At 41.5% G+C, this 13131-nt stretch overlaps 1 protein-coding gene and 2 long non-coding RNA genes across 5 annotated transcripts; 1 reads left to right on the top strand and 2 right to left on the bottom strand.

Moving 5' to 3' along the window:
• The first annotated feature begins 1156 nt into the window (after nt 1–1156).
• LOC113031786 (uncharacterized) lies at nt 1157–2282 on the top strand. Of its 3 annotated transcripts, XR_003273782.1 has the most exons (6): nt 1157–1238; nt 1353–1429; nt 1557–1680; nt 1765–1825; nt 1914–2071; nt 2197–2282. It is a non-coding gene; the product is annotated as an uncharacterized LOC113031786 (long non-coding RNA). The 3 variants fall into 3 exon arrangements; XR_003273787.1 differs by lacking the exon at nt 1765–1825 and having other exon boundaries at nt 2201–2282; XR_003273781.1 differs by lacking the exon at nt 1765–1825.
• A 2361-nt stretch (nt 2283–4643) lies between these two features.
• LOC113031826 (uncharacterized) lies at nt 4644–5857 on the bottom strand. Its single transcript, XR_003273804.1, has 4 exons — nt 5728–5857; nt 5035–5456; nt 4804–4924; nt 4644–4769 (listed from the first exon to the last, which is right to left on the bottom strand). It is a non-coding gene; the product is annotated as an uncharacterized LOC113031826 (long non-coding RNA).
• A 2146-nt stretch (nt 5858–8003) lies between these two features.
• Nucleotides 8004–12383, bottom strand: LOC113009544 (TBC1 domain family member 2A-like). The gene is given in 9 exon segments (XM_026147913.1): nt 8004–8947; nt 9277–9398; nt 10023–10208; nt 10293–10413; nt 10501–10604; nt 10606–10701; nt 10812–10884; nt 10886–11010; nt 12336–12383. Coding segments are annotated over 9 exon segments (1077 nt in total). The 3' UTR covers nt 8004–8745.
• Nucleotides 12384–13131: the final 748 nt, after the last annotated feature.

The raw sequence follows: 13131 nt of genomic DNA, 5'->3' as shown, positions 1-13131 counted from the left end.
AGATTAATATCCCTACAATATTAAGCATCAGACTTTATCAAATTTTCTAAAAACTTTTTTTGTTGGATAGTGTAGTGCAGCTGGATAGTTTAGTGGTAATACTACACATCTTTGGAGTCGCACGTTCGATTCCCACCAAGTATCCAGTAAGGGTCCTGGCTAGACCCCTCATGCTAACCAAAAATCCCTGGAATGGTGCGGCTATGTCTGCAGTCTCTCCGCTTAAATTTAGAGCTTGCTTGTTTGTTAAATGTATTATTTACTGTTTTTAGTTTACTCCATGATGGGGCTGGATATCGGGCGTCCTGCACCACCCATCCGGTCTGGAGCATAGCGAAACCATTTCTGCACTGTTTGAACGAAGGTAAACTCAGAAACTGCCCCCACCTGCTGAGTCAGGCCATCTAAGACAACAAAAAACCCCAAAAACAAACAAACAAAAAAACAGTAAAAAAGAGGGGTTCAATTAGAGTTCAAATATGAATAACCTCTCGCCAAAAGTCTTTAACAGCTAGAAAGCTGGCAAACTACTAAGCTGATCAACATGAAAGGCACAAGGTGGAAATCAGCAAACTGCTGCCTCACTTTGTTCACCTGTGCTCTATATTTCATGGTCCGGTTGGCTGCAGGACCAAACATTTGGCCTTACACCTTATTTCTTTATGTTTTGCTTCCAAGGTGCCAGACTTGTAGGTAACTTTTTACACTGACATGACCTCAGCAATAGTTTCCAGTCTTTCAACTTCCTTGGGCTTTGGCTGCTTTTTTACTCATTTTCAGTCCAGTCCTTCTACCTGACCATTTTCAGAGAACTCTAAGGAGCTTGGGGGAAAAAAGCAACCGGACTTCTTTAACTTTTTTGAAGACGTTTCGCCTCTCATCCCAGAAGCTTTTTCAGTTCACTGAAGCCTCATAAGAAAGTGACACAATGACATTTAGATAATAAAACTCGCCAAAAATGCACCTTAAGAGCACTGTCTCTTTAAATACCCTCTTTTGCTTGGTCTGCTCCTTATTTTTTCCTCATTTTTTCTTACTTTGGAGGACCAGCAGAGCGAGGGCCGCTAACCTGTGGACATTGATGGAAGGTGAGGTTCTGCCTGGAAGGCGGGTCCACATAAGAACTCAGATATAATATTTATATTTTTGTTCTAACCTGTTGAGTCCCTGGCAGCAGCCAATGGCAAGGTTGTGCCAGCCAGCAGGATGCTGCTGAAGGGCGGGGCTGGAGTCTGAAAGTAAGAGCTCATTTAGACTCTATTCTGTGAACAGGCTTGCTCCCACGAATATGTGAATTCATCTGTAAAAGAGTTTAACTCTAATGCACCTGTTCCTCCTGCTCCCTGCTGCAGGGCGGCCTGTTGGACTACGAATGCCAGTGCGGAGCTAAGAAGATCAAAGAGGAGCTGTTGTTCTTGAACCTGCCAAAGTGAGTAACCTCAAATCGGTCCCCAAAGGCCTCAAACCACCACAGTTCAGTCGGTGTCAGTTTTGTTCATGTCATGTCCTCCTTGCGTCTTCCTTTGAGCCTCTCCTCTTTGTCTCATCTCTTTCAGTGTGCTGATCCTCCAGCTGAAGTGGTTTACGTTCACTCCATCGTTCACCGTGGAGAAGAAGAACAGCCCCATTGTTCTGACACAGCAGCTGGTGATCAGCCAGGACACAGCCTTTACTGAAGAGGTAAGGGAAAAGGCACACCGTTCATTTCAAGTATGGATGGAGCCCATTTCTAAGCTAACGGGTGGTGCCGCTGCCCTCTCCCAGTAAACTGCTCGCTATTTGTTGGTCAGCGTGATCAGTCGTTTGGGCTCCGCAGCTTACAGCGGTGAGTGGGTGCTTTCAGACACATGTGCTGAATGCAGGTCAGCTTTGAAAGTTTATGAGACGTTAATAAGTGCGCCTTCTCCTCTCAGGACATTACGTCTGTGACGGCGTTCACCAGATGAGCGGAAGAGACGACGTCACAGACAGCCGGCTCACGTACGATGACGAGTTGGTCTGCCAGACCACGTGTGAGTCTGTGTGTGAGCAGCGGCAGAGAACAGCTTACCTGCTATTCTATAAAAGACAGGTGACGTCTCCCAGCAAACAGTCAGCATGTCTGTGCAAATATTCAGTGTAACTTGTAGAAAAACCCTCACACTCAGTTTATTTGTGTTTTTCTTTTTCTATTTCTTACTTTCTTTGCCGCACTAGAAAGGCAGCAGAGTCGGGACTCAGATCTGCAGCAACACCTTCATTGTTATTGTTATTATTGTTGTTAGTACTGTTGTTGTTATGATTGATATTGTTACTGTTATGATCAGTTTTATTATTATTATTATCATTATTAATTTTTTAATACATTTGTTTATCTTTATTATTATTAGTAGTAATGTTGTTGTTTATGTTATTATTGTTATTATTATTACTGGTATTTTTGACATTATTATTATTATTTTGTTGTTATTGTCATTATTAGTAGAAGTAGTATTAGTTATATCATTTTTATATCAGCCTGGAGTGAACAACATGAAAGCATGGATCCATCCTCCCTCACATTCACAATTCAGGCTGCTGGTGTAATCGTGCGGGGGATATTTTCCTGGTACACTTTGGGACCTTTAAATGCTACAGTCTGAGTATTGTTATGACCACAGTGTACCCTCTTCTGATGGCTGAAAGTAAAAGGGGGTCCAGTACCGGTTCCGGTACCAGGCCTACTGACAATTTAACATAATGTAAAATGGTAACATCGTAAACATAATGTTACCATTTAACATAATGTAAATGGTAACATTGTAAACAGAATGTTACCATTTAACACAATGTAAAATGGTAACATTGTAAACAGAATGTTACCATTTAACACAAGGTAAAATGGTAACATTGTAAACAGAATGTTACCATTTAACATAATGTAAATGGTAACATTGTAAACATAATGTTACCATTTAACACAATGTAAAATGGTAACATTGTAAACAGAATGTTACCATTTAACACAATGTTAAATGGTAACATTGTAAACAGAATGTTACCATTTAACATTATGTTAAATATAACTAACGGATTTACTTTACCAAATGGACCATCCCGGCCTTGCCGTATTGGTCTATTTGATTCACCTTTGTTTTTCTTGTTTATTTTATTTTCACTTGCTACACATAGGACAGACATGACTGGGGGAAAGAAAGGGGAGAAAGAAAGAGGGAAAGAAAAACAGCAGGGAAGAGGAATGGTGATAAAGGGCAAAAAACAAAAACCAACAAAACAAACAGACAAAAAATATATATATCAGTCACTTCAACTCAAAGAAGTCCAGACGCTTTTCTTTCCAAGCTCCTTTGACTGACTGTTAGGACAACTTATTTATTGCAAGCATGCAGTACAAGAATAACTCGATGTTTCTGACTTTGCATTACGAATTGTTTACCCACTGACAAACATTTCAAATGAAATTAAATTAAAAAACAATTTGTGGTAACCTGATTTTAATTCAAAAAGAATCATTAACAACACTTCTTGTAATGGTGTCAAAATCAGCCCAACTTTTATTTTCAAATGCAAAAAGTAAAAGAAAATGAGCCAACATACTGGACACATATAGTTGTCAATATAATTGTTTATAAACAATTATACTGTCATCATTGTTACAGATATGGAAACTTTATTAACAATTTGTCCAAGTAAAAAAATGCCCTGCTAATTGTTGGGGTTTTCTCTCCTCTAGCCCTTTCCTTTAAGCTCTTCTTTACATCCCCCCCCCCCCCCCTTTTCTTTTTTCTTAATAATATAACAATAAAAACAATTGGCTGCATTTTAAATGTGTCAGATCAATGTCTTTATTCAAGAATACAAGAAATGGTAATAGCTGCATGTGTGTTTGTGTGTGTGCATAATATGCATACTTTACTTGTTGGATCCAAATCCCACAAGGAATAAAATAAAACAAGAAGACAAATTATCCTTTCAAAAAAACAGAGATTGTGGATGCGTCTGGCTTTCATAACTGGATGCAGGACAATACTTAGGCACTGGAAGTCATCCAGCCCCTGTTCTCTCAGGGAATGGACTGAACAAATGTCTAAGATGGCATCATATGAACGGGTTATGTACAGAATTAAGGGGAGAGAAGACATTTTTGAGCAGGTCTGGGGTGCTTTTTTGGTGTACATCGACAATGTCTCCTAGATATTATGATAAATGTTCTTTTGGGGGGGGGGGGGTTCATGTGTCATTGGTATTTTTGTTGTTTTTTTTTTTTTTTTTTTACTTTGAAAGTCAGTAGAGGGAAGAAATTGTCTTAATGTCATCAGTGGTCAAGGTTATGTTTTGTTTTTAGGCACCTGGGTGTTTTGCCCCCATTACTTTTGTTTTTGCTGATGTTTCCCAGGAGGCGGTATATCATTTTGTTTCTCCTGGGTTTTTTGTTTTGTTTTGTTTTGTTTTGTTTTGTTTTGTTTTTTTTGTTTTGTTTGTTTGTTTGTTTGTCTGTTTGTCTTAGTTACTGTTAGTCCTTATTTGTTGGTTGTTGTTAAGAAACGGACAGAGAACTGACAGTATGATTATTCCAGTTGTATATTTGTTAACGTTTCTGTCCATCCAAAATATGAATAAAAAACAAAACAAAAAAAAAAAAAAGAAGACAAACAAAAACAAAACAAAAATATATTTCTCTCCCTTCCCAGGTCAGGTTCACAAAAGCATTGCAGCTCTTTATTCCTCTTGTACAGCTCCAGAGTCTGTCAGCCAAAAAGAAACTACTGAGGTTCCAACACCCAGTGTTTCTGTAAACACAGATGAAAATGAACAGTCACCCACCTCAAAAAGATTAGTATATTCAAGGGACCAGTGTATCTACTCTGGTCAAAAGAATCCATGCTTCGTACTGATGTCCACAATTCTTTTTTATTCCTCTCACAATCATGGAGCACCGTGAAAACTAGAAACGAGTAAAATAATATCAATAGCACATATGACATCCATCTCAGCCACTTATTTCTTTTCACAAGATGCACAAGTGCTTAACAAATAACAGCATAATGTTTTTACCGTGTACGCCTTGTAAAACCAGTAGTAGAAAAGTTGTAGGTTCGTGCTCTTGTGGGGGAGACGTATGTTATCCACCACCTCGATAGCTAGCCGAGAGTTCGAGGGTCACTAGAGCCGCCGAGAACGCATGAACTACTTACGGTAGGACGTTTTGCCAAAGTAAGACGTTTTGTCAGAACACCGAGTCCTCAGGAGGATGCAGCCCATGAATTTGGACACGATCTCAGATGCACTTCTGGTGTTGTCATGGCAACCCACACAAACATTTCAGCGTCAGCTACAATGAGGCGGAGCCCTTACTGAGACACTGAGCTCAGGTAGAGTGAAAGACAACATTTTTCCGCATCCAAAACAGCAGCGCTGTTCCTGTGACCTCTAGTAAAGCCTCTACTTGGGAAAAGGGAGTCTTTCATCAAAGCATCCTGCAGAAGTTGAATAAAAATATGCAAATGTTCAAATGATGCAACTTAATGAAGGCTGACAGCAGTTGTACTATTTTACATTGCAGCGAACAGGGGTGACCATTATTTTCAACGTTTTTACAGCATTTTTCACATTGAAAGTGAAATAATATAAATAATGTCTCAATTAAATTGCGTTAATATTTAAAAATACAAAAACTACAGCTTTGTTCACAAGCCAATAAAAATGTACTTGGGCCAGTGGTAAATGAAAATAACACTTATTCAGCACCTGGTTGTTGCGGCTGCATCAGGACACCAGATGTTCAGCCTCCATCCTGTAGGCAGACTTATCCCCGTCTGAGAGGAGTCCAATAATGGTGGTGTCATCTGCAAGCTTAATTAATTTGACAGACTGGTGGTTGGAGGTGCGGCAGTTGGTGTACAGGGAGAAGGGCATAGAAGAAAGAACACAGCCCTGAGGGGAGCTGGTGCTGATGGTCCGGGAGTCCAAGACATTCTTCCCCAGCCTCACTGGTTGCTTCCTGTCCGTCAGGAAGTCAGTGATCCACCGGCAGATGGGATCAGGCACATTCATCTGGGAAAGCAATCCTTGAAGAAGGTCTGAAAGGATGGTGTTGAAGGTAGAGCTGAAGTCCACAAACAGGATCCTAGCATAGATTCTGCAGGACAAAGTGTAGGGCCATGTTGATGGCATCGTCTACAGACCTGTTGGCTCTGTATGCAAACTGCAGGGGGTCCAGGAGGGGGGCCGTGAGGGTCTTAAGATAGGAGAGAACCAGGCGCTCAAAAGACTTCCTGACCAGATGTCAGAGCCACAGGTCTGTAGTCTTTTCGTCCAGTGATCTTTGGCTTCTTGAAAGCTATAAATGATATAAAAATTATATAAAAACTGTTAATCAGCAAAAGAAATGATATCATAGTTCTTATAAAGAAAGCCTCTATCAATCAAACACCAGCAGTGTAGCAATGTTGTTCACTTACACTGTATATAAAACACTGATTTTGGCTACATCCAGTTTTTACTGTATTATAAACATTTTTTACCATGAAGAGTAAAGTGTTTGGCATTTTTGTCATTGTTATTGAGCTCAGAGATCAGGCCCAGCCCAGTATCTACCTGGTTATGAGCAAGGAGCTGGAGGTGATAACTCAACAATAACCAGGCCATGCATGCATGGATGGATGCATGGATGGATCAGTTTGTAGGCTGTGTGTGGTCAGCAGCAGGCTGCTGGGTGTGGACCAAGAGGGAAAGCCCAGCATGTGAAACCCATCAGCAGAAGGCCAGAACAAAGGTGCACAGACAAACGCAGCCCAGACACTCAGGCAGGACGAGTAAAATAAATGGCAGCAAACACAGTATGATGTGGTAAAATGTGCTTTCTTTCACAAACAGATAGCACAAACAAGAATCACAAGAATCTCCTTTGTGGTTCTTGTTTTTCTTTTGAGTACATTAATAAAAAGTTGAAATAAAGTGGCAATAAAATTCATGCACTGAAGACCACACGAAACCCTAATTCACCCTACTACCTGTTGCCTTCACATTCCATTTGCATCCCTTGTCCACAGAATCAAAAATGACCCTTCTTCGCTAAAGATCGAACATAAAGCAATTGCATTTTAAATGGAAGCCCATTTTGCATTAAGAAACACTATCAGCAATCAGAAATTGTGTATATCAGAGTTCTCTGTTTTTACTGTCCTGAAAACTGCATTAATTCAGTGGATGCGGTTAGGTTCAAAACAACGTAATATAAGAGGGATCCAATTTTTATCCATTCATGTACCAGCTACTGGCTTTTTGCTGTTATGTTCTCATATCGCGTGAGAGTTTATTTGCCAGGTGTCAGAAGTCTAATAATGAATAAAGTTCAGGATATGCTTAAAAACTCACCTCAGTATAGCCGTCATCAGAAGGAAGTGCGCTTCACTGACTCATCAACTTGTCTCAGGCTTTCCACAAAGTTTCACAGTTGACCTTAAAGTAAGATGCTGCAAGCTTACCTTGCAGTGTATTCCTTTTCAAGGTCTAAAGACCTTAAAGTGCGCTATAGATTGAAGTGATTTGAACTGACAACAGGGCTAATTCAGCACTTCAAGTTAACATCAATAAAAGTTTTTAAATTTATTCTGATTTCCGTTTGTTTTCATTGCCTGTGCTATCTGTTATTTAGTTCAAATTGTGGGTAGATAATGCTGTGCTGTCATGTGACCTGTTCTCTCATGTGTGCCTTTCTCTTGTTTTGTATGTATTTCTCGTTTGTTATTTATTCCTATTTTATTCCTGCAATTGGTATGGAATTCATTTTTTTTTTAAATTGATCAGTGTTTTGAAATTAGATGTGATGAACATGTGACCTTAATTTACAAAATCAACATCATGTTGGATTCAATGAGACATGAAACTAGTGCATGAAACAGGTCTCAGTAAATGTTCTCATAGACTGCAATACACTGCCCCCTGCTGGTCATTATAAAGTCTGCAGATGTCATTTGACATGAATGTCATATTTGTGAAACAAAATAAAGGACTCTGTAAAATAAATGAAAATCAAATATTTATATACAGAATATTTATGTACAAATGCTGAAAAAGACATTTGAACAAGATGCACACCCAGTAAAATTAAAAAAAAAAAAAAAAGAAAAGTCAGTTTTATCATGTGACTATCATGCTGTCATTTCTGCACAATGCACTTTACACCAGATCAAAATAAAACACTGTGAGGTCGTTCTAACCGGAAGCCCAGAGAGCGTCGACAATGCAGCACAATGCCCTGAAGCATCAGCATCAAAATATACTTCAAGTACCAAAAAGTACTCATTGTGCAGAATGCCCTATTTTTGAATAGCTGGACATTTTAATTACTTTATCACCAGCTGTGACTACAGGTGATAATCAACCATGTTTCATAGGGATGTGACTACATTTAGAAATGTCACGCATTTTTAGGTATAAAGCAAAAGATGCAATGAAATAAATAAGCTATCACATATTAATCCAAATGAATTCACTGAAATACATCTGCACATTTCTGCAGCCTGACTTATTACACATGTGAACACAGTACACATTTGTTTACTGCAAGCTTGTTTCAGAGATGTGATGCAGTTAAATCTGTATGCGTCTGTTTCCTTGTAGTGTTAGTAGAGATGGTGAACCTGACACAATCCTGTGTTTGGTGTGAAGGAAACCAGTTAACAGCCGGTTTAGTAAAATTCTCTTGAACTCATGGAAAACTCATCGTCGTCTCGAAGTGAGCAGCTGAAGCGTCCCGTGTGATCAGAGGTCCTCGTCATCCTCGCTCACCATGACGTCGAGCTCTTTGTCTTTCCGTACGACGCTCTCGGTGATGAACTCCTTGTGCTGCTCCTCCAGCTCACGCAGCTCCGCCTGCAGGCGCTCCAGGTGGAGCACTCGCCGGTTCCTCAGCAGCCGGCTGGGGAATGGGTTCATGTCGTTGAAGGCGATGCTGGTCAGCTTCCTGCATGGACACACGCAGGTGGAAAGGACTCGATCACCAACACAGAGGAACTGGAAACTGATCAGCTTGAGTGTTTCTGTTTTATGCTGCTTGATACTTCAGGTACTGCAGTTTGAGCAGGAAATACTGGACTGACTGGACCACATGTATCCGAGAGCTGCAGATACTTAAAAATCTTTAAATCGTTGTTACTGTGATCAGGGAAATTTAAACTTCTCACAAAATTTCAGTAAAAAGGGTTTGAAGCTCAAAGATTCAACAGCTACATCCGCTACACTTCTGAGAGTGTAACAGCTCGTAGATTAAGGCGGGTGGAGGCGAGTGCGTACCTGGCATTGGAGACGGTCTTTGTGAAGAAGCGTAGGTACTGGTAGATCTCCACGCTGTCGTGAATCTTCAGGATGTCGTCCTCTTTGTATTTGAACAGAGCCAGAGTGTATCTGAAGATCACCTGCAGCACAGACACGCATTTCATAACAGGACACTCACGCCACACAATTAATTGGAAACTTTGAGGAGGTGAGTCATAAAATTACTCTTTCAGTTGTGGTGCAGTTGGGCCCTTTACTCATTACAGCTCTGATCGATTTCCAATAAGCCACTTGGTTCCTCAGTTGCCAGATAATATTAACTTACTTGGTAGTTGAGCTTTAAGTTTAAATTAAACTTTTGGGTTGGATCTACGTGGCTGAAGCTGTTGTCAGCATTTATCCCTGTGTGGTATATATTTCTGTGTCTGAACTGTGATTTTATTTCCTGAGACAAACGATGTAAAAGCTGTGCTGCATTTGTCACATTGCAGAAACAAGCCCAAAGCCATTGTCCCGCTCATCGTCTGGATTTACGCTGCTTGTGGTAGACTGTGAGGTCGTTACTAGAATGATCTGCTTTCCCACTCCTATTTCATGTCACATGACAGTTCCCCATGCTTAGTAAACAATGTCTTATTACTCCTAAAATGTAAATAAAGACATCTAAAGGTGAAAACAAAATCATTTTTGTTTCCATGGACACTACTGTGGTGCATTCAAGTGTTGTCTGCATTTCTGTCATGGTGTGTTCGGGTGTATGGTACCTTGGTACCCTCATACAGGAAGGCGTCCCACAGAGGCATCAGGATGTCGCTGGGCAGACTCTCCACAAAAACCACCAGGAACCAGTTGAAGGTGACCAGAGAGACGTCAATGTTGTGATCCTCAAAGTGAGATGCCAGGCGAGGAAGCTTCTCCGCCATGAAGTCCTTCAGCACGCGCTGGTCCGCCTGAGCACAAAGACTCACAGAGATCAGCCTCACTGATCACTAAAACAGATCACAGCAGGCAAGCAAGTGAGTGTGTCTGCTGACCTGAGAGGCCACCAGATTCTTGGTGTAGTAGTCCTGAGGCATGATGGCTTCCACCACTGCCACCAGACACCAGAAGGCGTCTTCGTCACTTTGGAGGACCAGCAGAGCGAGGGCCGCTAACCTGTGGACATTGATGGAAGGTGAGGTTCTGCCTGGAAGGCGGGTCCACATAAGAACTCAGATATAAAATTTATACTTTTGTTCTGACCTGTTGAGTACCTGGCAGTAGCCAATGGCAGGGTTATGCCCGGAGAAGGCCAGAAGGATGCGGCGGAGCTGCTGGAGGGCGGGGCTGGAGGGCGGGGCTGGACGGCGAGGAGAAGTGCTGATTGGTCGTCAGGGTTCGGTGAAGGTCCAGCTGGACCTGCCTGGAGGCAGGATTAGGAGCTGTCCGACTCTTCTCACACAGCTGGAAACAGAACAGGATTACTGAGTGCTCGCCAGCATTCCCAACAGGAAGAAGGAGGAGCCACCTGTGCTCAGGTGCGGATAAAGCACTCTCTCTCTCTACAGCTGTACCTGCTGATAGCGTTGCGTGTGGCACTCTTGGCTTGTCAAAGTTCTGGCTCGGACCAAACAGCGCCACACTCTGCCGATACTCCCGAGGGACGCCTTCACGCACCAGAATTTTGAGCTCAGGTGAGATGATGAAGTCATCGTCGGACCTGCCTGCAAGGTACTGAGCCCAGCGGCTCAGCAGGGAGTGCTCCAGACCCTCCTACAGAGACAATGATGTATGATATAAAAAGAGGATAACCATTATCTGTTAAGCATTATGTTACAATTTAACATAATGTAAAATTGTAACATTGTAAACATAATGTTACAATTTTACATTATGTTACAGTTTAACATAAAGTAAAATTGTAACATTATGTTTACAATGTTACAATTTACAAATTGTAACATTGTAAACATAATGTTACAATTTTACATTATGTTACAGTTTAACATAAAGTAAAATTGTAACATTATGTTTACAATGTTACAATTTACAAATTGTAACATTGTAAACATAATGTTACAATTTTACATTATGTAACAATTTAACATAATGTAAAATTGTAACATTGTAAACATAATGTTACAATTTTACTTTATGTTACAGTTTAACATCATATAAAATTTATAGCTGTCGAAATTAACGCGTTAATTGCGATAATTAAATTTTGGAATTAATTACGTTAGAATATTTAACTATTTAGCGCAACACGCAGATAAGTCGCTCCCATAATTCCACTTGATTTGTTTACCGCGCCACTGAAAATGGAGAAGCAGGAAGCGGATGGCCTTCTGGATGGGGAATTTAAATACAAGAAGAACATAGATGGGACAATAAACAAACGCGTTGTAATTTGCACTCACTGTAGTAAAGAGTTTCAATTTCACCGTTCAAATTCGACCTTAAAATACCACCTTAATGCCAAACACGCGTTTGTCGGGGCAGCAGCTTCACCCGGCCTGCGTCAGACCACTCTTAGTGAACGCAGGCCACTCGGTAAGTCTTCTTTGGACAAACTGACCGACAATATAGCCAAATGGATAGCAAAGGACTGCAGACCGCTAAGCATTGTGGAGGACAAGGGCTTTGCGGATGTTTTAAAGGTTGCATCTCAGGACGCGTCCTACAACCCCCCAGCGAGAAGCACAATAACAATTCGAATCCACGAACTGTATGAAACGGAGAAAAAGAAAAAAGAAGAGGCTTTAGTTCACACAGAATGCGTGGCTCTGACAGGAGACCACTGGACATCATTGAGTAATGACAATTACCTGGGAGTTACTGCGCATTTAATCACTGAAGCCTGGGGTCTGACATCCTTTGCGCTGACTATAATGAAAACGGAAGAGCGGCACTTTGCGGAGGCTTGTGCAGAGCAGTTCCAGACTGTTGCTCGCAGGTGGAGAATTGAGGAGAAGGTGACAACAGTAGGCACGGACAGTGCGCGCAATATGATCGCCGCGGCTCGCATCATGCCATTCAATCACATGCCGTGTACCGCGCACATTCTACAGAGATGCATCACAGTGAGTCTCGCAGACAGTGGCTTTGTCACTGCGCTGGCCAAATGCCGCAAAATTGTTGGCCATTTTAAGCACAGCCCAGCAAACACAGCAGAGCTGAACACAGAGCAGGTGTCACTGGGGCGCAAGCAGGAGCCGTTGGCCCAGGACGTGCCTACACGCTGGAACTCCACGCTGGAGATGGTGAAGCGCTTGATCCGCAACCAAACTGCAGTAACCGCGACTCTGGATAAACAAAAGCATAAACTTGTCCTCCTGACGCCTCCAGAGTGGGACAAACTCCAGAGACTGGAGACACTTCTAGAGCCCTGCAGGTGAGCCTGTCATTGTGACCATAATTGTAGGTTTAGATTAAATGTATCAAACATACATCTTAAATCAGTTTTGTTATTATGAAAATGTCTTATTTAAAAAATAAATGAAATCAAATATTTTATTAATATTACCTAGTATTAAAAAGCTTTTTTTAATTTGCTGTCTTATCTGTGTGTGTGTGTGTGTGTGTGTGTGTGTGTGTGTATTCCACTGCAGATATGTGACTGAACTGCTGGGAGGAGAGGCCTACGTCTCCTGCTCTGTAGTTCTACCAGCCTTCTGCCACCTGCGCCGTGTCATGGAAGTAACTGATGAGGACCCTGCATATGTGGTGAGGTTTAAAGAGAAGTTTAAGGAACCCTTGCTTCCCGCCAGGAACATACCAACTATGCATGGCTCCAGATCGCAACTGCACTGGACCCACGTTTTAAAGACCTACGCAGTGTGCCCAAGACTGACAGAGAAGCAGTGTGGACCACACTGGCAGGCATGCTGCATG

The sequence above is a fragment of the Astatotilapia calliptera genome, chromosome 2, assembly GCF_900246225.1.
Source record: "Astatotilapia calliptera chromosome 2, fAstCal1.2, whole genome shotgun sequence".
In the NCBI taxonomy this organism is placed as follows: domain Eukaryota; kingdom Metazoa; phylum Chordata; class Actinopteri; order Cichliformes; family Cichlidae; genus Astatotilapia; species Astatotilapia calliptera.
This window is presented reverse-complemented; position numbering and strand designations above follow the sequence as displayed.